Source organism: Aspergillus lucknowensis (assembly GCF_044049455.1).
Source record: "Aspergillus lucknowensis strain CBS 449.75 chromosome Unknown BJX67scaffold_32, whole genome shotgun sequence".
Classification (NCBI taxonomy): Eukaryota; Fungi; Ascomycota; class Eurotiomycetes; order Eurotiales; family Aspergillaceae; genus Aspergillus; species Aspergillus lucknowensis.
Window position 1 is genome coordinate 23,911 of NW_027263576.1, and position 22,499 is coordinate 46,409.

Below are 22,499 nucleotides of genomic sequence, written 5' to 3' on the forward strand. Positions count from 1 at the left end.
CGGATGAATCGAATGACGTCATCTGCAATCTCGAGAGCAACCAAACATCAAGGAGCAGGCCCTCGGGCATCGTCCATATGAACAGCTTTTCCAGCAAGGTATTGATCATAATGTTACTCAGACCACGCTCAGAAACTCAGATTACCTCCCGTCAGCTCCCTCGGTGGGAGCGGATCCCCAATACTTCCATCCAATCCAAGCCTCTCATGGTCTATCACCAGGCCTTCCACGGTACCCCGGATGAGCTCTCGGAGCACTTGGAAAACGTTGGCGAAGTCTCGCCGAGCTGGATATATACCATGTACAGTCAGACGCACTTCCATTCCACGAGCCACGAGATTCTTGGTGTCGTTTCTGGTTCCGCACGACTTTGTTTCGGTGGCGAGGGGAACCCTCACAGATTTGAGCCTACGGTGTCGAAGGGCGATCTGATCATAGTGCCGGCCGGCGTGGGCCACCAGCTTCTCTCTGAGCCTGATACAACCGAAGGGCCGTTTAGGATGGTCGGTGCCTATCCGCGAGGGAAATCCTGGGACATGTGTTATGGGCAGCCAGGTGAGGAGAGTAAATGGCAGGCTATCGGGCGTTTAGGCTGGTTCGGAAGGGATCCACTGTACGGTAAAGATGGACCCGCACTGCAAGTGTGAGATGCATGTCCAATGAACGACCCTTTGTGGAGCAACTTTTGATTATATCAGGCTACGTTATTATCCATATTTAAAGAGCCGTAGGGTATCCAAAGTTAATGTTTTGCTCCAAACCCAGGAGCCATCCAAATCGCCAGCCAGCCAGTATCCAAAAGTAGAGAGGCCGTGACCGGGCAAGGGTAAGAATATGTGGAATGAGGGTAAGGCGGTTTGGGTGCAGAACCAGAGAGTGTGTATCAAATATAAATCCGGCACATGGTACCAGCCATAGACACCAGATATCGCGAGAGAGAGCATACAGAAACAGCAAGGTCAGGTAAAGATTGGCCGCGCAAAAGCCGCGGGGCAGACAGAGCAAGGTTGGTTAGTACCAGCGTAATCAGGGGTTTATTTTGTTGACACTCGCTTGACGAGTCTGCCCAAAAATGAGTGTGGTCAGTATCTTGCATTTCATGAGTTTTAACGCGGCCGCTTACCTGAGGACACTGATGGAAAAGGTGATCAGCCATGCTATAAGGGCAATCAATAAGACGGAGGCGAGAGCTATCTGGCGGTCGCAAATATCGTCATTTTTTGGGGCCAGGGTTTGGTTTATTTGTGCAACAGTGCACGCGCCTTCCGCACTCGACAGGGACTCGAAGGCCAAGCTTAGATTGGCGGAATCGAAAACAATAAAGAAAAGATCTAAAAGAATGAGCCGTGCTTTGGCGGAAGGGGAACGAAGTCCCAGGGGTTTGGACGTATATTCGTCCCAGGTGATGTAGATGAGGTAGACCAAGGCGACAGCATCGACGATGATTGCCATCAAAGCGGAGGGACCTTGGGGATGAGCAAAGTTTTCGGAAAGGCGTTGGATAGAACCCCCAAGAGCCAGAGCTGTGAGGGAAAATGACCACACTGTCAGACGGATGATCAACGGCACGATTGGACTTTGCAGAAGGGTGTTGTGGAAGCGCTTGAACCATATTTCGCGACGTCGTTTTTTCTTGAGTGGGTCTTCAGTGTCTTCGTCCGGTTCAAGCTGTCCTCGCCACGGCTGAGAGTAGTCGCCGTGATTCTCGTTCAGCCATTCTGGCGTGACAAGCTTCTCTTCCACGCCATGCTCTCGAGGGTAAGCTATTGTCTTCGAAAAACTTTTCCAGCGCGATTCTCGAATCGTTGTTATTTCTTCTTCCGAGCCCCTCCAGCAATTTGACGAACCTAACCCCGGCTTCGACGTCGAGTATGGCGAGTGATTATGTTGCGCAACGAAGGCATCGCCAGGTTGGGTAGGAATTAGTCGGGAAGTAGCGGTAGCTTCAATATCATCATCTGGGTATTCCAAGGACCGAATCCAGGCTAAAGGCGTAGTAAGTCAGTAAATTCCTCCTTACAATCTTCCATCCAGTTAGGGACTACTTACCAGGCAATGTTCGAGGGTTGCTCTCGAATTCTTGGCTTGGCCCAGTGGTTTCCTCCACCTCGTTGGCTATCCCCTGCGGTGCCCTCGGCTGATCCGTTATACCATTGCGAAATAAATCCAGGGGCGGATTGTTGCTATTTTGTCCGCCAGGGGAATTGCTGATGTGCGGTGAAGTCCATTCTCCGGTTGGTGATTTCTCCATCAACTGATCGTTCGCGAGGAGGCCGGAGTCGGGAGGCTGGACTCGAGTTTCGCGCACATCCTGCGCCATTGCCCTGCGGTTCAACGCGCGCCCGAGGCGACGTGAGGCTGAACTGTCAGGAGTTGTTGGGGTGGAATGGGCTGCATCGCCTCGAATCCCTTAACGGGGAACGGGCTCCAGAGGCCTGTCCAGCTGAGCTCACGTCACTGCGATGCGAGTCGAAAATGGAACTCGTCCGCCAAGTCGAAAGGAAAGGAAGGAGGGTATGAAAGGAAGTTCAGGGCGAAGCGGAAGAAAAAGACGGGGTGTTGAGGGACTGAGAACGCAGCCTCCAAGTCCCTCGATGTTGCCGTCTTGTCAAGCATGCCACTAAACCATATTCGGAAGTTCATTGTCTCGCGCGGGCCCGGCATTGTGGCTGGTGCGCAATGTGAAGACGGGCCGCCGCCCTTGTGTGGAATGACGTTAGTCAACTGACTACCTGGCCACCGCGAAATCTTTCTCTGTTGTTACAAAAAGATCATCTCTGCAAGCTCAAAACCTTTTGAGGGCATATTATTCACAATCGGCTACAAAGCAAACGAAAAGGCATGGTACTGTCCGCGACTCGCCTTTATCGCCTTCTCTCCTTTGTCGATCGATAGCTGCTGTCGCTTTGGCTGTCGCCAGCTCCAGGCTTCGCGATCGATATTGATTGTTGCCCTTAAAGGAGATAAAAATTACTACATATTTATGACCGGGTACTTGCGCTACTACCATGCGATTATTCGTGGTCCCAATCTCGACCAGAAGAGCCTTGATCTATGCCCGCCTCCTCCGCAAAGATGCCTCGACGGAGCGTTCGATAATAGATCGGATCACGAACAAGACAGCGGAGACTTGGACCAAATGGGAGGAGGCTGACAAAGGTTGGCAAAAACATCTGGTTTCGTGGGGAAATCGAGTCCAACAACGAATCCCATATGAGGAATGGGCCCTAAAAAGCATCCCCTCGCTCAGAGCTCAGCGGCGAATCGACGAGCTGCACGGAACGAGAAAGGTGGATGTTTTGTTCCCGGGTAATGCAATCAAGGAGGAGAGACTCCTTCCTATCCTCCATAAGCTCTCCAAGGAGAGACAGGATTTACATCGGCGAAGGATGCTGTGGAGCTTTATCGCCGCCCCCTTCACCGCGCCGATCGCACTGATCCCTGTGTATGTCCTACGCAAAGACACCTGGTCGAGTTGTTCCTTTGTATCCGGATGCTAATCGCACCTGTCACGTTTACAATAGGATACCTAATATCCCCTTCTTCTACCTCGTCTATAGAGGCTGGTCTCATTGGCGAGGTTAGTGTTCAACTCCTGTATGTTTATGATTTATTTGCTTACAAGCAGCAAGCTCTGAATGGTTCCAAACACTTACAGTTTCTTGTCGAAAACAACTTGTTAAATCCAGTGTCATATCCGGGTCTTGTGGAACTCTACGCGAAGCGTGTTTCGAGCACCCTTGAGGAGACGGATGCCGAAGATCCAGTGTCGGAGATGGTGGAAGATGTAGAGAAGAGTGACGATAAAATCCTACTTCGCATCAGAGATGCGAAGAAGCTAGCGACAATCCTCGATGCGCCGGGCCTTGCATTGGAGGCAGAGCGAGCCATCATCCAAGTTTCTGAGCACCTCAAAGCTTCAGATTCATCCACCCAGGAAGGGGCCAGCGAGAAGTCTTGCGAGAAAAGGCGACAGTAGATGAAGAGCAAGAACATGACACCAGACGCGGTGGCGCCTGGAGGGATTCATAGATGTCCCGTGTACATCAACATTGTAGATTAGGCAGGCCAAAAGGCTTAGATTATCATGGCTCCTTGTACATTCTATCTTCTACAAATATAATAAGAATAATACGCCTCTGCTTAAAAAAGTAAGAATAACTGGAGTCGTATAGTAGACACGGATCTATCTTAATCCGACCGCCCCGTTGGATCAACACGGAGCAACACCCATCTCCGCATCAGGCCCCATTGCTCGTTCTCTTCTCAGCCGCTACCATCTGTGCTGTGCTCAAAATTCTCTGATCTGAATATCTTACACCATGTCCAATAAAAAGATCGAGCAGTGGGAAATTGAACGATACTGGGAGATCTTCTCGTCGTTGGCAGGTGGCCAGTCCCGTCTGAACAACTCCCAAGCCGCCTCCGTGCTCAGGAACAGCCGGCTTCGCGATGATCAGCTTGAGAAAGTTTGGGATCTGGCAGATCTCGACGGAGACGGGGAGTTGGATTTTGAGGAATTCTGCGTTGCTATGCGATTGATCTTTGATATCGTGAATGGGGTATGTCATCATCTTTCTCCTCTCCTCGTTCGTTTGAGGAACTTTCGTTGTCCATTTGTGCTTATTGAGAGACCCTCATGTAAAGGAATTACAAAGCGTCCCTAATGCACTCCCTGACTGGCTCGTTCCTGAATCCAAATCTCACCTTGCCCATGCCACTCGCGCCCTAAGCGGGGCCCAGGAACAGTTCGAACGTATAGAGGATGAAGACAGCACCCCCGGCTTGAAAGACGGCTTTGACTGGTACATGAACCCATCCGATAAATCCAAGTACGAAGAGATATATTCCGCCAACAAGAACCATCGCGGGGAAATTGCCTGTTCGTCTCACCATGAAATACCATATTATGCGTCTGGCGCGTGCTAACCTGCATTACATCTGCTAGTCGAGGCGTTACAACCACTATATGATTCACTCGATGTGCCGGACACCGACGTCCGCTCCGCTTGGAACCTGGTAAATCCATCTGCGTCCTCTGCTATTAGCAAAGATGCAACTCTTGCCTTCCTCCACATCCTGAACTACCGCCATGAGGGCTTCCGCATTCCCCGCACAATCCCCGCTTCCTTGCGTGCCTCATTCGAAAGCAACAAGATCGATTATCATTTAGAGAATACACGACCTGCTCAAAAATGGGGCTCGAACGGGGACACGGAAACCGCATCGGGCCGCAAGGCTAAGTTCGGCGACACCTACCTCAGCCGACTCGGCGTTGCAGGCAAAACATCTTACACTCCCAAGGGAACAGATTTTAGCGAGACTATTCAAGACGAGGAATGGGAGAAAGTCCGCCTACGCCGCGAACTCGCTGAGTTAGACGCGAAGCTGCAGTCCGCGAGAAAGGCTTCCGAAGGACGAAGAGACGGCCCAAGGGCCGATGGCCGTCCGAACTGGGTTCTCATCAAGAAAGAGGCACTCCAACTTTTGGAGTATAAAGAACGCGAATTACGTGAATTGCGAGAGGGCACCGGCCGGTCTAAAGCTGGTGGAGATGTGGAGCGCCTCAATGAGGATGTCCGAGCGGTTGCTGAGCAGGTCGAGGGACTGAAGAGTCACCTCATCCAACGGAAAGACCACCTTGCCGACTTGTGGAGGCAGATTGAGGACGAGCGGTCGTCTCGATAATTTGACAACTCACCTTCCCCTTCTCCCCAGCCTATCCTTCGTTCGGTGGACTGCTTTTGTATGTCTAAATGTATAGCCACTTTTTTTTGGCGAGGAGTCCAGGCGTTCGTTCAGTTGATCTTGTTTCTTGATTTGAACACTATTCGTATTCCGCATGGCTGAACCCTTGCTGATTACTTTCAGATCCGCCGAGTTATCCCGTGTATAGTCCATATAAGTACATGCCAATCCCTCGAGCAGGATGTTTGCCTCGACAACACCTCCTAGTGCCTGCTTCCTGTAAGAAACTAGAGAACGCCAGTAACCGAAGGAATGCAGTAAAGTACACCCGAACTCCCCCGTCTAGGTTGTTTCCACCTGCTCCCAGGAGTTAGATACCTACTTCAGCTATTTCGCCGCAAGCTTCTCCATGAGCCCCGTACCATCCCTCTTCGTCTCAACAGCCTTGAACGCCCTTCCACCAGCCTCAAGTCCCTTCTCAGCCCGCAGATATGCCTCCTCACTTCGATCCGTAAGAATCCGCAAATCCTCATCGGACAGAATCGAAGCTGAATCCGCGCCGGCCTCGAACCGCTCGTATTCATCTTCACCAAGCGCCCTTCTCAACTCTTCGACGTCGTCTCGACTTACACCCGGTCCTGTCTCACTCAGTAGACTTTTGAATTTGCCCTTCTGAATGACGAGTCGTTCAAGGCGGCGTTTTGAATCAGCCTTTTCCAGGAGCGTCTGCTCGACTGTACCCTTGGTGGCAAGGCGGTAGACGATTACGGGCTTTGTCTGCCCGATTCGGTGGGCCCGGTCTTGAGCTTGGAGGTCCTGTTGCGGGTTCCAGTCTGAGTCGTAGAGAATCACCGTGTCCGCGGCGACGAGGTTGATACCCTGCCCACCGGCGCGGGTGGAGAGGAGGAAGAGCTTATAGTTTTTATCAGTGTTGAAGGCCTTTATCTGGGCTTGACGGTCTTCTTGGCTGATTCCGCCGTCAATGCGGCAGCAGTTCCAGGAGCGGAGGGAGGTAGCCCAGTCCTGAAGTATGTCGAGCTGTGTCTTGAATTGGGAGAAGATGAGGATCTTGTGGCCCTTTTTCAGGAGTGAGGGGACAAGGCGGTCTAGGAGGAGCATTTTCCCCGAAGCTGTGATAAGGGATTCGTCAATTGAGGATGGGCTGTCAGCCCACGGCCAGTAGAAGTTGTGCGGTGAGTTACAGGCTAATCGTGCTTGCATCACTGGATTTTGCATCTTCTTCTGGGAAATTTCTCTCTCTGCAGGGTGGAACATTAGGCTAAGCACTGTAGAAGACGCCGGGGGTGGAACAGGCAGGAAGGTGGAGGGACATACTGGCAAGTTTGATGGTATTTACCCTTTCTATCTCTTCTTGTTCCGACTCACCGATGCTTTCAAAGTCCAAATCTTCTTCAATCCCTTGTTCCAATTTCCGTAATTTGGCGTTGAACTCGCGGTCAGTAATCTCTTTGTAGGTCTGTGGCGCTTTGCGTCGACGAACAGAGCTAGCCCTGCTTCCAGGCGTTGAATCGCGGCTGGATTTGAGGCTCTTATTCGGTGTAGAAAAGGCACTGCTGCTTGCGCTGCGCTTTAGACTCCTTGATCGTGAAGTCGCGGCTTTCTGGGCTATCAACCGCTCTGTTGCCTTCTCCTCAAGGTACTGACGGCCTGTGCCATTGAGAATTTCACGATAGAGATCCTTTTGCTCGGCAGTCAGAGGCGCGTAGAGGATGTATTCTCGCTTCTTCGGGAGAGCTGTCTCGACATCGGTTTTGACGCGCCTAAGAAGGAATGGCTTCAAGATGGAATGCATCGTGGAGACGAGGGACCGCTTTCGGCGCTCGATCATGTCTGTCTGGCCATTATTTTCCAGCACGGACGAGAAATCAAACCAATTCTGGAAGCTGTTAAGATCGTTGAAGATCTCAGGCAGAAGAAAATGGAGCAAAGACCACAGCTCGGTGATGTTGTTTTGTAGCGGAGTACCGGTGATGAGCAGTCTATTGGCTGAATTATAGGAAAGTAGTTCCTTGATGAGCCGACAGTTCATATTTTTCAGTCGGTGTCCCTCGTCCTGTGAGACATTAGCATCCAGCTTCTTGCACGACCCGGCCAAACTTCTTCAAAACGTACCACAATGATATATCGCCATTGATATTGTGCCAGAAATTTGCGGTCATTCATGCAGATCTCATACGACGTACAGACAACCGGAAAATCTGCGTCCTTTTGATTTCTCATATTCATGAACTTCCTCCGAAGATCCGCGCGTTGCTCTTTAGAGCCGTGGTATAAAACCGTCTTGATTCCGGGAGTCCACCTTGCAAACTCATCCACCCAGTTACTTATGGTACTTAGCGGGGCTGATATCAGGAAGGGTCCTGACACATTATGCTCCTTGAAGAACGCGATCAAGGAGATAGCTTGAACTGTCTTTCCCAGACCCATCTCGTCTGCAAGGATTCCACACAGACCATTCATCCACAGAGACTTCATCCACTCTAGCCCTTCCAACTGATATTTTCTCATCTTACCGCCAGTGACAAGTGAGGGTTGTTGGGTAGGGACAAGCTCCTGTTCACCCAAACCAGTCGGGTTGGCTTCATACTCGTCTGCGGCGTGCTCCAGTGCTTCCTGGACAGTAGTAGATTTGGTTTCATCAACGTTCAGATTCGCCTTCTTGAAGTAGCTCGAGATAGTGTTACCCTTCGCAGCGGGGGGGGCCTTTCTACCTCGCCCTCTGTTTGGCTTGCTTGCTAGGTAATCCTTCTTCTCAGCATCGTCTGCAAGCTCTCTCGGCCCTTCTTGTTTTGTCCTCGCCCGGGTCTCCCTTTTGTCGATCGGGGTTGCGCTCGTCTTGCTCTCTCCTGCGGAATCCTTCCGTTGTTGCTGCTGCTTTCTTGCGGCTTCAAGCTTCGCATCCTCCTGTTGCTTCTTCATCTTCTCGGCCATGATCGCGACGAAGACCTATAGAGGCAAAACGCATTAGTTTCTCCGGCGTCCGAGGGAAAAACCGAGCTCACTAGTAGGAACTACACACCTCGCTAGTATTCAACAGATGCATAAGGGCCTTTGCCTTGACATCCATCTCCTCCTCGTTTTCCACAGACCCTGCATAGTCTTCCGCGTTACCCTGGCCTCCGCTGGTCCTATCTTCGGTTGTCATCTTCACGTCCTGATCGGCGTCCGTCATGGGTGAGGAGGGCTGCGTGGAGTCCCGCCGGGTGGTTTCGCCATGGGAGAAGGTAGGAGTGACTGGGGTGCCCGGGTTGGACATCATTTCTATATTTCCGCAAAATCTCAGACGTAAAAGCGAATGTCATAGAGAAGTTCCCTGTATAGCCACGCCGACAACGCCACTTCGGCGGGTTGAGTCGCGTCGCGGGAAGGGAACGGTGGTATATATTAAATAGCGAATTTAAATCAGAAACCAGAAATCAGATAAAGAAAGATTAGATGAGGAAAGCAATAAACGCAGGGCGTCGAGCAACACCAGGCAACTGCCAGGGTGGGAGACTGTTGACCTTGTTCTGTTTGATGCCTCTGTTTGAAGGAATTGGGAAGACGCGGGTTTTCGCGTCAGCGCACGGACCACTTTTAGATTGATTCCATTTCATTGGGAGGCCACTCCGAGTTTGATGGGATGGGGAAACCAACGCCATGAGAGATCTGACATGCATTGGGATCAAAGATGGCGTCAGTACTCGCATTACGTTAATCAGAGAATGTCTCCCTACCGGACCTGGCATTTTGTTGCAAGATTCGAAACCACCAGGCTCTCTTCGCTTCCCTTCCTCTTCCAGAAAACGTGTATTAACTTGTAGACCGTCATCTCAAGTTTCCCCAGACTCGCTTGTAGAGGCCGAGCGCGCTTAGCGGCCGGGCCGCGTATATATTATCTCGCATATGCTCATCGCTTCACCCGCTTTTGACACCAAAAATGTCCGTTGATGGAGTGAATCCGCGGGAGATAATAATCTCGGACGATCCTTGAGTCGAGCCATACGAGAAGTCCCCGTAACCGACGACCAACAGCCAAGAAGGCCAGTTGATCCGAAAGCCCAGCCCGCACAGCCCTATAGGCAACGCTCTGGGTTGCAAGATTGCCTTTCCTTATCAGGGGGAGCTAGGAGCTAGCTCCTGGCTTAGGACCTCAATGGCAGTGTTTGGGGGTACTGAATTCGAGGAGCCCCAGATCTTCGGGAGCTTCGAGGTCGAATGTCCCCAAATGACCTGAATTCAGCCGCGAGGTATCTCGGATGACAGCCTCGACATCCGACTCTATTGGGTCGGAGCATTTCCAAGACAAGAATTGTAAGTCTCAAAGCTGAAGGATTCGACGAATATCTGCCGCTGAACCCTAGCATGTCTTACGGCGGGAATTGCTCTTTACCTGTCTGGCTTGCAGAGGGTTTTTCCAAGTGGGTAACCTCCAGTTGACCTTGGAGGATCGCACTTACTTTGACGACAAGAGTGTTGTAGACAAAGGGTAACAGGGATCTATCAAATAGATTTGGTGACTTTCGACGGACTGGTCAGGTCTCCAAGGCATTTGATGGAGGGAGAATTAGAAACGCAGTGAGAGCACGGAAGAGAGACCGGCTTCACAGATGCAAGGCTTCCAGGCACAAGTGTCTCTTCCAACTTCCATTTTACCCGCAGTTCCTGACTCCTGAAACATGCATGGAAGCCAACAAAAATTTGGTACACTGCACTTGCCTTTCATGATGCACATAGACATCATGTCAGGACAATGTAGCACATAGAAAGTGCAGAGAATCTTAAGAATGCTCAAACAGGTCGGTCACAAACTTGAGCCTCTGCATTGATCCAGACCTGTAATGCTTGAAGTTATAACAACAGCGCTCACTTCAGACAATACTCCCAGTAGTACCTGGAAGGGAGGGCGTCAAGAGACACCGCCGCTGACGAACCCTGATGACGTACCCAGAAGCCGACCTCGGGCCACAGCATCAGAATTGTATGGCCTTTGATATAACCTCATTCCGATTCCCGTACCCTGTGAGTGCCTGTTTCTGAGGACCAACTTGAAGTACGCATCATCAGTGTGAAGCTCCACAGTTGAAGTGGAAGTATGGATAGTTGATGCCTGAGGCAGGAAGGAGTGGTGTGCGGAACACTGCATTGTCTGTGTACAGTTTCATGAACCAACTGGCTGTGCAAGCCGAACAATTTGGATTTCCTTTTTGCCTTTCGATTCATCCCCACCGACATTTGATAGTGATCGGTACTTATGCAGGTCAGTCAGTTGGCGAGGGGTTCGTTCCAGCCCGCCAAGTTTATCTGAAACAACTCGCAGCTGTTGGTGTGTTTCAATCCAGCTCTGTGAACTCCATCCCTTTTCGACTTCGTCTTCTTCTTGGATCAGATTAATCTTCCGCTTTTGCTCCAATCTCTTCCTTCCTTGTCTGCCGGGGTTCTCGACGAGATCCTGTCCTCACCTCCACTCTCTCCATCCGCAACGGCCCCCTGTCCCGATCGACAGGTGTCTTTCTGTATGGTCCAGTCCAGGCGTTCGGCCCCCTTCACTTTCGCTCCCTTCCCCCTCAATCTGGCCCCCCCCTGTTGGGTTCCCACCCCATCTCCATATTCTTTCTCGCCTTCCATCCCACGATTCCCCTCCTCACCATGCTGGTGTTTGATAGACTACTAATTCTGGTTTTTCTTTAACTTTGCTAGGCTTGCTAGGACCCAGAACCCTTTCTGTTTCCTTGCCGTGGGAATTGCGAATTGTGCCTGTTCCTTCCAAGTGCGGGCTTGTGTCCTTTCCACCAAGTCTCCTCCCACCCGTCTGTCCCAACGCTCCCGCTCAATCGTCAGCTCCACTAGGGATTCGTCTTCTGTGCCTCAATCGCGAAATCGCGATTCTTGTCTCATGTGCCCCTAGACCCCGACCTCCTCGCTTTAATTGTCGATGATTAAGAGATAGTCTCGGCTCGGACGATCTGTTGCTGAGTACTAAGCTCCTTCCTTCGGACCTACCATTTCCGTTTGGCTGCACGCTGAAGTGATTACTTTGTTGTCGCCCCCAAGAACATTCTTGACCGTCGCTTCGAGGGTGGATTCACCATGGAATCCCCGACATCATACGCTCCGGAGTCTCCGATGGAGCAGGAGGACGTTCCGTTCCCTTGCAAGGGTTGTGGAGAGGTATGCATAAGTTGTCGGCTGGTGAATTGTCGAGAAGTAACAGTGTATATATACTGACCTGGATAGATCTTGGAAGAGGGCAAAGCGTTTGAACTTGGTAAGTCCCACGCTGAAGCGAGCCTATCTGTACAGGTTGCTGAATGTTACTGCTCTCTAGCTGGCAACCGGTGGCATATCGACTGTTTTCGCTGCAGTTCCTGCGGCACGCTCCTGGACTCTGATGCTCATCTCCTCCTTTTGGGGGATGGATCATTGATTTGCAGCAATTGTACTTATAGCTGCAGTTCTTGTGGGAATAAGATCGAGGATTTGGCAATCTTGACCGGCGAACAAGCATTTTGCGCCCAGTGCTTTCGCTGTCGGAATTGCAAAAGAAAAATTGAAAATCTGCGCTATGCCCGGACGTCGCAAGGGATCTTCTGCATGGACTGCCACGAATCACTGATGCAACGACGAAGGAAGAAAAATCGCGGCGTTTCCTCGAAGAAACACAGCACCCCTGGAATGAAGCTGGATAAATCGCTGCCGTCATTACCCCCGGAAGACGCCGAGGCCATGTTACATGCTGCAGATGACCTCTCTGTCGATGGATATGCAGATGGAACAACTGTCTCAGCTTCACGGAGGACAGCGCCCGCGCTGGACGCGGGAAGAACTGAGAGTACTCATTTGACGACTGATGATAAAGGTAAAGATACCTCTGCCACGAGCTTCCATTCGTCGCACACTGACTTAATTGGCTGTGGCTACAATAGACAATCTGATCCTACCCTCGAGCACATACCGCAGCAATCGCCAATCTGTCGTTCCTACCGAATCCGATGCCGATGGCGGGGAGTTCCTTATCCCTCTCGCCTTCGACCCGTCAGAAGAACAGCGACCTTCTCGCAACATTTCTACCAATCACATCAAGTCTCCTGAGCGCCTTCCTCTCGAGAGTTCGTCTCCCCATATTGCCTACCAGGAGAAGGGCCGGGAGCGCCCAGAGGAGCCCAGCCACTGGCGCCAAGATGATTCCCTCGGCGGTAGTTCGATCCATAGAGTTGCCAGATCAAACTCTATCCGTAGTTCCCGGTCCGACATACCCGTGGGCCATAAAGTAACTGGATCTTACTCCTCCACCCTAGAGAGCGCCAAGTCGTCGGCTACATTTGGGAGAGATGCTTCGACCGCCGACTCGCGGGGCTCTACAGCCGTGGAAAGTACAACCACGTTGCCGACACGCCCCTCGCAAGAACTGCACCGACTGCACGAGAACGGTGGATCTACCGACTCGTCCTCTGCAGCCGCTCACCCCAAGCGTGGAGATTCTCTGGAAAGTCGGAGCCACCAGCTTCCTCGAAAGGAGCTTGTGCAATCCCCTAGCGGCAAGTCAGTGAGTCCAACCGACCAGTGGACCGAACGATCCACGGATACCATGGGCAAAGGCACACCTCAAAGTGGAGAGTCCCCACGAAGCCAGCGCAACGATCCTTCTGAGCATGCAAGAATTCAGGCGCGTCCGAACTCCATCAGCGCCCTCCAGCAGTCAGAGCCGTTGAGGCCTGCGGAATACAGCCCTGCCCCCTCCCCTCTACGCTACAGTGCGGGGGGTGACTTCTCCATGGACGAGGATATGGCGCGAATCTTGGGTTCAGAAGATGTTCAGCCCGCGCAATCGAGTGAATCCTTCCTACGCCGTATGTCTAATTCCGTGCGCCATGGTCGAAGCTTCAGTGATAAAGGGTCTCGACTCCCGAAGGATTCTAAGTGGCCCAAAACGCCCGTCAATGGATCCTCGTCTGTCACGGATATTACCGCCGCACCGGCGAGCTCCCCAGAACAAGGGAGCACTGACGAACTAGCATGGCTAAGGGGCGAGTTGCGTAAAGAGCGCCAGCGAGTTCTCGATCGCGAAAAGAAGATTGCCGAAATGGAGTCTGTTCTCAAAGCCACAGCTGATGTGAAGCAAGTTAATACAGAGCTGAACGAGAAGCGCTCAACTATGGTCGTTTTAGATGCTCAGAAAGAAATCGTCATGCGCGAACTTACTGTGTTGACTGAGCATCTGGAATCTGAGAAGCGCGGTGGTAGCAGCGGTCCCCTTGACCTGGGTAAACTTACTAACAAAGTGTTGCGTGACTTTGTTGAGTCTATTCAGAACTTGAAAGATTCTTTCACCCCGCAGATTGAAGAAATGATACAAAGGCGCAATGAGGCTGCCGAAGAACTTGCCAACCTGAACCGCATGAAGGATAAGAGCTTCCAGGAATTTGAGCAACTCTCTTCAAAGAATGCCCAGTTGGCTGAACTAAATAACCAACTCGTCCATCAAATTCAGGAATTGTACAAGGCAAACTCGACCGAAGGGAGTCGTGGCGCCAACGGCCTCGGCATATATTCGCACGGCAAGGAGAAGTCTTTGTCCTCCATCGATGCCCTGAAAGCCGCAACTGAACTACCGCCATCCGTTTCCACGCCCAACATGTCCGAAGAAGCTGAGCCAGCTACTGTTGTTCCTGGTCCTCAAGTCGTCAGCATTCGCAAAGGACAGGTTCGCAAGTTCAACTGGAAGAAAGGAGGCCAAAATGTCGCCAAAGGGGTCACAAAAGGTATCAAAGGGGCGTTCATGTCAAGTGAGAGCAATGCTAGTGGTATAGATAGTGGTACGGGCCTACCACGTTCCCAAACCCAAGATCCTAGCCGGCAAGGCTTCGGATTCTTCGGGAACCAGAGGAACAAGCAGACTGGCGCGAGGATGCCACAGACCGATAGCGTTCCAGCTCTTGCTGAAGGATCCCCAACAGGTAAGTTTCAACACAAATGTCATCGGTCTCTGCCACCATCGACTCACATATTCCTCAGGGCTTTTCGGAACCGATCTCGAACAACGTATGGAACAAGAGAAAAGCATCATCCCCGGAATCGTCACCCGGTGTATCCAGGAGGTCGAATTACGAGGTATGTCACCCAAATACGACCCCCCAGGACTCGGGGAGCTAATTTATAATTCTTAAATTAGGCATGGATATGGAGGGAATTTATCGTAAATCCGGCGCTAGCTCAGCAATTCAAACTATTAGAGAAGGCTTTGAGCGATCTCCTCAGGATTACGACATCTCGGACCTGGATCTGGATATTCACGCGGTGACCTCGGCGCTCAAGCAATACTTCCGGAAATTGCCTGTGCCCCTCATCACTTACGATGTGTACGAAAAGATTATCGAAACTGGAGAAATCACTTCTCGATCAGCCAGGATCGAATCCATGCAGAAGAGCCTTGGAGAGCTACCGCGTGTCCATCAGGATGTGCTCGAGTTCCTCGTTTTTCACTTGAAGCGTGTTGTTGAGCGCGAGAAGGAGAACCTGATGACCAGCCAGAACATCGCTGTTGTCTTCGCACCGACAATCATGAGACCTCAGAGCCTTGCGCGGGAGATGACGGATGTTCAGAAGAAGAACGAAGTTGTCAAGTTTCTGGTGGAGAATTGCCAGGAAGTGTTCATGGGCATGCAAAATCACAGCTAATCGTCACGTCCGAGTTTTTCAGTCCGATTCCGCTTCAATTTTGTTATCGCCTCGTCCCCCGTCTTTACCTCTCATTTTTCTTCCCATTGGCCTTTGCATGAATAAAAGTCCCCCAAGTGCCTGTACATATTTGGGGCATGGGCCAGTCGTTCCATTCCACTTTACTGTCTTCCGCAACCATTTCTTTTTGTGTCGTCGGGCCCCTCAAAACCCCTCTGATGATCAGCGCCTTTCTCGATACCCTTCATGTCTATTTTCCATACTGTTTCGATTCCCAGGACTTGATCCCCCAGGTACGATGCTAGTTTTTCCTACACGCTGTGCATGTGTTACCAAAATCCCTAGATGACTTCTTTTTTGACCTTTTTTTGGGCGGATTCCAATGTCCGAGCAACGCGGCGCTTCTTCTTCTTCTTCTTCTTCTTCTTCTCCTTGTCTTTTTTGGACTGTACGTTAAGTGTTCGAGTGTTCAGTTGTGGGGGTGCCTTGTCTCTTGCGCAGTAATGCCTCGGGGCCCCCACGTTTTATTTACATCCAGATGAATGATTAAGCGGTTGCTTCTCGTCCGAATAGGATCTACTCCATAGCCTATAAATGCCAGTTGTACGCGCACTCAATAGGTCTTCTCTAACGCAATGTATCTAGAGGAGTAGCATACAAGAACCGCTAGAAAGTATCATCCTCCAGTCGTTCCATCCGTCGAATAACGCTAGGACTCTGGTCATCGCCCAAGTCTTCTGTCGTATCATTCGCCCCAGCTGTAAGCAGGAGCTGCTCTACGATCCGCCGAGAGGCCTCTTTGGCTGTTTCACGCTCAGGATTAGTACTTGGATGAGAGAAACTGATAAGGCATGGGTTCACCAACCTGGCGTCTTCATCAATCGGCTCTGCGGAATATGGAACTGCATCGTTTTCGGCGGGCTGAGACCCAACTCATCCTCGTCATCATCCCCGAACTGATCGTCATCACTATCCCATTGCCTGCGTTTGCCGAAGCCGCCTTTCGCCGGAGTCCAAACGCTCGTTCCCGGTTTGGGAATACCACGGGGCCGATTCCAGCTGGGGTGTCCCTTGCGACTCGTACCCGGTGTTTGGGGCTTCAGGGGGGAGGAGAAAAGTTCCGAGTTGAGTTGAGGAGCTTCAGGCTCGGGACTAGACATAGGAGAGTCATCGAAAGCATAGTTCGCGATAGAGGCAAGTTTAGGTGTCACAGCGAATCGGGATCGGGCGGCGTCGTAGCCCTTTCCGAGGGGTGTAGCTTGGACTCTGTAGGTTTTGTCGAGGAGACGGTGCATGACCGGGTCGGTGCCCCTTTTAGCCGTCGAGCGGGATCCCTCATGGGACACGGGTGGAATGAATGGGGACGATGAGAGGAGGTCCTCGTCGTGGGTTTGGCGGCTTCTGCTGGGTCGTTTTCCCGGTGTAGTGGGGAGGTCAGGGTCTTCTTCTTCTCCTTGGGAGTGGTGTCCGTTGTCGTCGGTGGAACCCTCATACGGCGATGGGCGAGCGATAGAGGAAGTTACGGTTGTGTCATCGTAAGGATTCTCCTCAAGAACGGCCCGCGGGGTGCTGTGAGACGAGATGTTGAGCGAGGTCAAGTCGATATCATCCGGCCTCTGGTTGGGATCTATGCGTTCGATAGAAGGAGTGTGGTATGATTCTGATTCGGTGAGGTTCGTCTGGGAGACATTGGATGGGTCGTCTCCTGTGACGGTTTGTTCAAGCGTTGTATCCTGGTCCGGCCGTTCTTCATATCCAGATAGAGAGACGTTGGCGCTGGCTTCGAAGAATTGTTTCCAGAATTTTGCACCCTCCCAGACATCGCGGGATGCTTCGGAGTATTGCTCTACAACGGGGAGAATGCTTGTTGTAACGATGCGGTGGGCACGGCTAAAGTTGTGGTCGATTTCTACAGGGGAGTTGCAGAAGTGATTAGCAGCCGTGGATTACAAGAGCTCTCAGTATGCTTGTTTACCTTGAAGAGTGAGGGTGATAGACTGTTCGAGCTTCTCCAATTCCTCCGTAAGCGTCAACGGACGCTGAGCTACTGATGATGGGCGCGACATATTATCAGACTAAATCCACGAATTAATCAAATCGCGTGTGGGAGTTCGGGTTTGTTGATCTGGTTTGACGGATGAAGTTGTTTTTGGCGCCATGAGGGGGAAAACACGGGATACCAAAAGCGGTCAGGACATAGGGCACTAAGATAAGGGTCCGATAAGATCACGTGGAGGCGCAGCGGGGAAGACCGCCGATGGGCTGACCGGGACTCACCATCCACGACCTTCACTGCTGCCTTCAGCAGGGAGTACCGCCGAATTTTCCCAAAGACATACACAAGTGGTCAACTACGAGATGCCCACTCCGGTTGCAAAGGGTAAGGAGCTATTTTCCTTCTATGGCGGCTTCTCCAAGCCTTTCGAAGCTTGGGGGCGGTGTGCTTATCAGTAAATGATGTATGCCTTCAGGTTTGCTCTGGAATGGAGAGTCCACTTTGAAGATTACTAGTGCTATTCCTTTTTTTTGGACATACAAATACTGTCTACATATCGCTTTGCATGCGTTTAATATTGCATTAGACGTACTGACGAGCTAGGGATCATTATTGGTGTGGCTGCACTCGTTGCCGCCGGCATCGCTGTCTACGAGTCCCCGCAATTCCGACGATGGATGAATAGCTCTCGGCGGAAGCTGGCAACGGTCCTGCACGATCTAGGGGATGGCGTCGACCCTGGAGAGGCTACATCACCCTTTCAACACGATATATCCATGATGGAAGAGGTAGGTCCCGCCGCGGAGGAGCGGAGACGAATAGCGCGGGAAGAGCTCGAACGACGACGAATTATACTGGAGAAACGCCAGAAGAAGAGGTCGAACAGCTCCTTAGGGACGTTTGATACACTTGTAGACGCAGATGGTCGTCTGTTAGACACGCAAGACCAAGGTTCCTCTTTGGGAAATTCTACAGGTGTGGATCTAGGTACAGGGCAGACTGTTCAACGAAGCAAGCACACAGACTCATTACCTGTTGAGTCAACATATGAAGCCGAGCCCGTTTCCGAGCGTGGCCAGTTGCAAATTTCTCCTCCAGAGCCGCGATCCCGTGCGTCGTCGGTCTGCTACGCCAGCTTTACGCCTGTTTCCGAAGAATCGGACGGCATGTCGGAGCTCATGGTTTCTCAAGAGTCAGTCGATGAAAAGCGGCTATCATCTGCTTCATCTAGTCACACTGCTGGCAGTCTTCCTGAAGTGATCTATGCGCATCCCGACTCGGTCCCGAATGGAACTGCTGAGGATGCGCGGTCCCCATTCTCAGATCTAGAAGGTTTGCGCATCCCTCACGACCGCCCGGAAACTCCACCCACACCTTCAACGGCAGAGAATTTCAGCCACATCGCGGTAGATGCGTCGTCTGATGGCACGCTCAGCGAGTTCGATGGTTCTTTGGGACGTGCTCACACCCCTGCTAGTTGGTCAGAGGTTGGAAGCGAAGTCAGCAGCGAAGAGTACCATCAACATGGACTCTAACAACATTGTTCAAGATTAGGAATGATTGAGTTTTGGATGAGTACAACTGGCGCCCGACGGATGGACGGATCTATAGTTTGGCGTCCGTGGCGTTTGGGTATGGTTCTTGCTTTATTTTGAGGGTATGTTTGATTATATAAATGCTTGAATCAAGAGGATAATTCAACCCCACTTGAGATGATATTGGACCACATTCAACTGGAAGTGGGCTGTGGGAGTTTGAGTAGCAACTACAAGAACAACATAATATTTCCACCAACCGTCATTTTAGTCTGATGGGAAAATAATGCTTCGTGCACCGGCGTTCGGCTTTGGCATTTCACAATCCCTCGATCCTCATTCCGCAGAGACACAGGCCGATTGGACGCTCGGATATCGTCACGAAGGCCAGACGTACCTCGGCTCTCTCTCGGCTGCTCCCCCAGAGTCTCCTCGACCCTCACGTCAAAAGAGCCACAAACTCTGCTCGCACCCGTCCTTCCTTTTTCTTCTTGCACCGTCTCATACCTGAGAATAGAATCCGCATTCTATCGATACCCTAATTGTTCAAGTCCGATCACGATGGCTACCGAACGCCTCAACTCCATCCTTAGCCACCTCCGGCCTGGAAATAAGGGTGTCGCCACCATGTATGTCATCTACGTCCGCCTCACTCTGAGAACTCGGATTGAGTGAATGAAGAGAAAAAGAGAACTAACAGAAACTTAGTACTCAGAAAAACCCAGACGACGTCGTGATCACCCTCGCCCTGCGCACGCCACTCACAAAGGCCCGGAAGGGCGGTTTCAAAGACACAGATCTGGATTATCTCGTCTACGCACTCCTCAAGGAAGTCCTTGCAAAGAGCCAGATCGACCCAGCTCTAGTTGAGGATGTTTGTCTGGGGAATGTATGCTCCCCTCACCCCTACCTTCTTGGTACCAAATAGATTACCCACTGCTGTACAGAAGGCTAATCGACGGCACTTGGATGTATAGGTCAACGACGGCAAAGCCGCCTACCTCGTCCGCGCCGCCTCCCTTGCAGCCGGAATCCCACACACAGCCGGTGCATCCTCCGTAAACCGGTTCTGTTCGTCCGGCCTCAAAGCGGTCCAGGACATCGCGAACCAGATCCAGCTCGGCGCGATCGACGTCGGCGTTGCGGTTGGTGCGGAGCTCATGAGCGCCGGCGGGGACCGTCTCAATAAGCCCTTCAACGACGAAGTTCTGAAGAACCAGGAGGCTGCGGACTGCATGCAGCCCATGGGGCAGACGAGCGAGAACGTCGGTGCGGACTTCAACATTAGCCGTGCGCAGCAGGATGTCTATGCGGCGGAGTCGTTCCGACGGGCCGAGGTTGCGCAGAAGGCGGGTTGGTTCGACGATGAGATTGTCCCCATTACCACGAGGGTGAAGGATCCGAAGACTGGGGAGCAGAAGAGCGTTACGCTGAGCAAGGATGATGGCGTCCGGTACGGGACGACCGTTGAATCGCTGTCGAAGATTCGGCCTGCGTTCCCGCAGTTCGGGGATAAGAGTACCGGCGGGAACTCGAGTCAGGTTACCGATGGTGCGGCGGCTGTGTTGCTGATGAGACGCTCCAAGGCGATTGAGCTGGGGCAGCCAATTCTCGCGAAGTTCGTTGGTGCTACCGTTGCTGGTGTGCCGCCCCGGATTATGGGTATCGGGCCTACGGCTGCAATTCCGAAGTTGTTGCAGAAGTTCAACCTGGATAAATCCGATATTGATATCTTTGAGATCAACGAGGCGTTTGCGTCCATGGCCGTCTACTGTGTTGAAACACTGGGACTGGAGCATGCGAAGGTGAACCCGAGGGGTGGTGCCATTGCCTTGGGGCATCCGCTGGGTGCTACGGGAGCCCGCCAGATCGCAACAATCCTGAGCGAGGCAAGGAGGACGAAGAGTAAGGTGCTCGTTACGAGTATGTGTATCGGCACTGGACAGGGTATGGCCGGCCTGTTTGTTAACGAGCAAGTGTAAATGTTGCCTTGTAACTAGGTATCTCAAATGTATTCTGTTCATGTCAATATCGCTCGATCAATGTGTACGTATCTTTACAAACACTATAAAGATGTCGGAACTCTTCGGGGTATCAAGACGGAGGTTCCTGCTTCTCCTCCCTAGCTCTTCGAGCCCTCTCTTCCGCCGCCCGAGCTAACACCTCCCTCATCCCTCCTCCCGCACCCGATCCTCTACTCTCACCCCCCAAGACCTGCGAACTTCCCACCCAACCCCTCTCATCCGCAACATGCCCCCCTTCCCTCTCAGCTTCCCAATCCCCGGGGTTATAGAACTCCGCATCCCCACTAACCCTCTGCCCGCCATGCTTCCAATCCGCCCTCTCAACCTCCTTCTCAATCTGCGCCGTCAAATCCCAGAAATCCCGATCATGCTCAGAGAACACACAATGCGCCAGCTCATGGCAGAGCGTCTTCCGAATCGTCCGGTAATCGCGATACCCATCGTACGCATCCGTCCGTAGCCGCAGTTCAATCACCTCGCCCTTATTCCGGTTCAGACCGAGTGTTCTCGACTCCGAGGTCGTGTGTTCGGCGGGGTCCATTTCCGTAAGCAGCGGTACGGAGAAGCGGTGGTTGACCATTGCAGCGCGGATACCTGGGTCGTCGCGCAGGCGCGCAAGGAAAGCCAATGAGCGAGACGGGTTGGGGAGGTGTGGTAGGGGCTCGAGGCGGTGGAAGGTATAGTTGTTGCTTGAGTTGGAGATCGTGCGAACTTGCCCTTGCCCTCCTCGGCCTCCTGCTGCTGTGCGGGTGCGGGTGCGTGCATCTGCGCGAGCAAGAGCGCGCTTCTCGTCTCGCCGCCGGGTTTCTGCGGCTTGGGTGTTGAGGTCGTCGATTTCCTTGCTGGGAGTGCCGAGGAGAGTGATTTTGAATTTCGGGGAGGAGAGCGGGAGGATTGTTGATAGAGGTGTTGGCGGGAAGGGGGCCTTCTGCATGCCTGGTTTAGGGGCGATGAGGAGTTTCTGGTTTTCGATGGGGATGTGGAAGGTCGATGCGAGGGTTGCTGCGAGGTCTTGAAGGGTGGCTTGGGCGGGGAAATCGAGCGGGTGTGCCTTGCCGTGGTGATGGACCATGATGGTCATTGCTTCTTGTCCTGGATCGGCCATTTTAGCTGAGATGGGTCTTCATTTGATTGAAGTAGCTCTGACAGATTCGACGCAGGCGACATGATGGGCTTATCAGTGACTCTGCGGCGTTGATGATCAATCCGCTGATCTTCGGTCACTTTCCATGCTTGGTTTAGTCAGCCGGAGATTACCTCGGAGATTGTCCTGCGTCTGGGGGATGAGAACTCGATACCTCGGTAGATATCATGGATATTCGAGTAGTTCCAGCACTGAAGCAACCAATTCCCCGATGCTATTTTCTAAACTGCACTCCGCGAATCCCAGTAACTCTAACAAGCCAATAAGACGGCGCCGTATGGCAGAATCTGAACGAGAGAACCGTTTACTTTGTACGATTTGCCATCCACCTCTTCTTGGGTAGCGAGCACCTCATCTGGTACCCATTCTTCGAGCTCCGGAACCTCCGTATGCTTGCAATGCTGTTAGCCGCCTCTCCCTTCATCCCACTCATT

At 52.1% G+C, this 22,499-nt stretch overlaps 10 protein-coding genes across 10 annotated transcripts; 6 read left to right on the top strand and 4 right to left on the bottom strand.

Annotated features, from left to right (window-relative positions):
- Nucleotides 1-110: 110 nt before the first annotated feature.
- BJX67DRAFT_382826 (cupin domain-containing protein) lies at nucleotides 111-647 on the top strand (the record flags this gene model as incomplete). Its single annotated transcript, XM_071033312.1, has 1 exon — nucleotides 111-647. The coding sequence occupies one exon, from the start codon at nucleotides 111-113 to the stop codon at nucleotides 645-647; it is 537 nt and encodes a 178-aa protein (XP_070884312.1).
- A 384-nt stretch (nucleotides 648-1,031) lies between these two features.
- BJX67DRAFT_181602 (phospholipase D regulator) lies at nucleotides 1,032-2,565 on the bottom strand. The gene is made up of 2 exons (XM_071025188.1): nucleotides 2,050-2,565; nucleotides 1,032-1,985 (listed from the first exon to the last, which is right to left on the bottom strand). The coding sequence occupies exons 1-2, from the start codon at nucleotides 2,318-2,320 to the stop codon at nucleotides 1,120-1,122; spliced, it is 1,137 nt and encodes a 378-aa protein (XP_070884313.1). The 5' UTR covers nucleotides 2,321-2,565; the 3' UTR covers nucleotides 1,032-1,119.
- A 158-nt stretch (nucleotides 2,566-2,723) lies between these two features.
- Nucleotides 2,724-4,137, top strand: BJX67DRAFT_358636 (mitochondrial K+-H+ exchange-related family protein). The gene is made up of 3 exons (XM_071029575.1): nucleotides 2,724-3,445; nucleotides 3,525-3,580; nucleotides 3,633-4,137. The coding sequence occupies exons 1-3, from the start codon at nucleotides 3,009-3,011 to the stop codon at nucleotides 3,977-3,979; spliced, it is 840 nt and encodes a 279-aa protein (XP_070884314.1). The 5' UTR covers nucleotides 2,724-3,008; the 3' UTR covers nucleotides 3,980-4,137.
- Nucleotides 4,138-4,236: 99 nt separating this feature from the next.
- Nucleotides 4,237-5,882, top strand: end3 (cytoskeletal adaptor protein SagA). Its single transcript, XM_071025193.1, has 3 exons — nucleotides 4,237-4,562; nucleotides 4,648-4,882; nucleotides 4,949-5,882. Exons 1-3 carry the CDS (start codon nucleotides 4,323-4,325, stop codon nucleotides 5,686-5,688), a joined length of 1,215 nt encoding a protein of 404 aa, XP_070884315.1. The 5' UTR covers nucleotides 4,237-4,322; the 3' UTR covers nucleotides 5,689-5,882.
- Nucleotides 5,883-6,075: 193 nt separating this feature from the next.
- Nucleotides 6,076-9,120, bottom strand: BJX67DRAFT_389358 (putative SNF2 family helicase/ATPase PasG; the record flags this gene model as incomplete). Its single annotated transcript, XM_071034490.1, has 4 exons — nucleotides 8,729-9,120; nucleotides 7,822-8,655; nucleotides 7,024-7,762; nucleotides 6,076-6,947 (listed from the first exon to the last, which is right to left on the bottom strand). The coding sequence occupies exons 1-4, from the start codon at nucleotides 8,966-8,968 to the stop codon at nucleotides 6,076-6,078; spliced, it is 2,685 nt and encodes an 894-aa protein (XP_070884316.1). The 5' UTR covers nucleotides 8,969-9,120.
- A 2,459-nt stretch (nucleotides 9,121-11,579) lies between these two features.
- BJX67DRAFT_181962 (putative Rho GTPase activator Rga) lies at nucleotides 11,580-15,539 on the top strand. Its single transcript, XM_071025194.1, has 5 exons — nucleotides 11,580-11,859; nucleotides 11,926-12,547; nucleotides 12,615-14,645; nucleotides 14,704-14,799; nucleotides 14,861-15,539. Exons 1-5 carry the CDS (start codon nucleotides 11,779-11,781, stop codon nucleotides 15,364-15,366), a joined length of 3,336 nt encoding a protein of 1,111 aa, XP_070884317.1. The 5' UTR covers nucleotides 11,580-11,778; the 3' UTR covers nucleotides 15,367-15,539.
- A 432-nt stretch (nucleotides 15,540-15,971) lies between these two features.
- Nucleotides 15,972-17,520, bottom strand: BJX67DRAFT_358647 (DASH complex subunit ASK1). Its single transcript, XM_071029576.1, has 3 exons — nucleotides 17,342-17,520; nucleotides 16,232-17,275; nucleotides 15,972-16,169 (listed from the first exon to the last, which is right to left on the bottom strand). Exons 1-3 carry the CDS (start codon nucleotides 17,430-17,432, stop codon nucleotides 16,033-16,035), a joined length of 1,272 nt encoding a protein of 423 aa, XP_070884318.1. The 5' UTR covers nucleotides 17,433-17,520; the 3' UTR covers nucleotides 15,972-16,032.
- Nucleotides 17,521-17,724: 204 nt separating this feature from the next.
- BJX67DRAFT_382833 (uncharacterized protein) lies at nucleotides 17,725-18,897 on the top strand (the record flags this gene model as incomplete). Its single annotated transcript, XM_071033313.1, has 2 exons — nucleotides 17,725-17,746; nucleotides 17,966-18,897. 2 exons carry the CDS (start codon nucleotides 17,725-17,727, stop codon nucleotides 18,895-18,897), a joined length of 954 nt encoding a protein of 317 aa, XP_070884319.1.
- Nucleotides 18,898-18,963: 66 nt separating this feature from the next.
- Nucleotides 18,964-21,060, top strand: kat1 (putative 3-ketoacyl-CoA ketothiolase (Kat1)). The gene is made up of 3 exons (XM_071025195.1): nucleotides 18,964-19,526; nucleotides 19,606-19,786; nucleotides 19,875-21,060. The coding sequence occupies exons 1-3, from the start codon at nucleotides 19,459-19,461 to the stop codon at nucleotides 20,877-20,879; spliced, it is 1,254 nt and encodes a 417-aa protein (XP_070884320.1). The 5' UTR covers nucleotides 18,964-19,458; the 3' UTR covers nucleotides 20,880-21,060.
- BJX67DRAFT_358652 (putative zinc metalloproteinase) lies at nucleotides 20,896-22,231 on the bottom strand. The gene has a single exon (XM_071029577.1). The coding sequence runs from the start codon at nucleotides 22,024-22,026 to the stop codon at nucleotides 20,992-20,994; it is 1,035 nt and encodes a 344-aa protein (XP_070884321.1). The 5' UTR covers nucleotides 22,027-22,231; the 3' UTR covers nucleotides 20,896-20,991.
- Nucleotides 22,232-22,499: the final 268 nt, after the last annotated feature.

Coding starts and splice junctions, on each gene's coding strand:
- BJX67DRAFT_181602 (XM_071025188.1), bottom strand. CDS start 2,320: ATGGCGCAGGATGTGCGCGAAACTCGAGTCCAGCCTCCCGACTCCGGC. Junction 1,986..2,049: donor CAACCCTCGAACATTGCCTG/GTAAGTAGTCCC, acceptor CTACGCCTTTAG/CCTGGATTCGGTCCTTGGAA.
- BJX67DRAFT_358647 (XM_071029576.1), bottom strand. CDS start 17,432: ATGTCGCGCCCATCATCAGTAGCTCAGCGTCCGTTGACGCTTACGGAG. Junction 17,276..17,341: donor TATCACCCTCACTCTTCAAG/GTAAACAAGCAT, acceptor ACTCCCCTGTAG/AAATCGACCACAACTTTAGC. Junction 16,170..16,231: donor CCGATTGATGAAGACGCCAG/GTTGGTGAACCC, acceptor AGCGTGAAACAG/CCAAAGAGGCCTCTCGGCGG.
- BJX67DRAFT_358636 (XM_071029575.1), top strand. CDS start 3,009: ATGCGATTATTCGTGGTCCCAATCTCGACCAGAAGAGCCTTGATCTAT. Junction 3,446..3,524: donor CCGATCGCACTGATCCCTGT/GTATGTCCTACG, acceptor CGTTTACAATAG/GATACCTAATATCCCCTTCT. Junction 3,581..3,632: donor AGGCTGGTCTCATTGGCGAG/GTTAGTGTTCAA, acceptor ACAAGCAGCAAG/CTCTGAATGGTTCCAAACAC.
- end3 (XM_071025193.1), top strand. CDS start 4,323: ATGTCCAATAAAAAGATCGAGCAGTGGGAAATTGAACGATACTGGGAG. Junction 4,563..4,647: donor TCTTTGATATCGTGAATGGG/GTATGTCATCAT, acceptor CCTCATGTAAAG/GAATTACAAAGCGTCCCTAA. Junction 4,883..4,948: donor CCATCGCGGGGAAATTGCCT/GTTCGTCTCACC, acceptor TACATCTGCTAG/TCGAGGCGTTACAACCACTA.
- BJX67DRAFT_181962 (XM_071025194.1), top strand. CDS start 11,779: ATGGAATCCCCGACATCATACGCTCCGGAGTCTCCGATGGAGCAGGAG. Junction 12,548..12,614: donor TTTGACGACTGATGATAAAG/GTAAAGATACCT, acceptor TGGCTACAATAG/ACAATCTGATCCTACCCTCG. Junction 14,800..14,860: donor CCAGGAGGTCGAATTACGAG/GTATGTCACCCA, acceptor TTCTTAAATTAG/GCATGGATATGGAGGGAATT.
- BJX67DRAFT_358652 (XM_071029577.1), bottom strand. CDS start 22,026: ATGGCCGATCCAGGACAAGAAGCAATGACCATCATGGTCCATCACCAC.
- kat1 (XM_071025195.1), top strand. CDS start 19,459: ATGGCTACCGAACGCCTCAACTCCATCCTTAGCCACCTCCGGCCTGGA. Junction 19,527..19,605: donor AATAAGGGTGTCGCCACCAT/GTATGTCATCTA, acceptor ACAGAAACTTAG/TACTCAGAAAAACCCAGACG. Junction 19,787..19,874: donor AGGATGTTTGTCTGGGGAAT/GTATGCTCCCCT, acceptor TTGGATGTATAG/GTCAACGACGGCAAAGCCGC.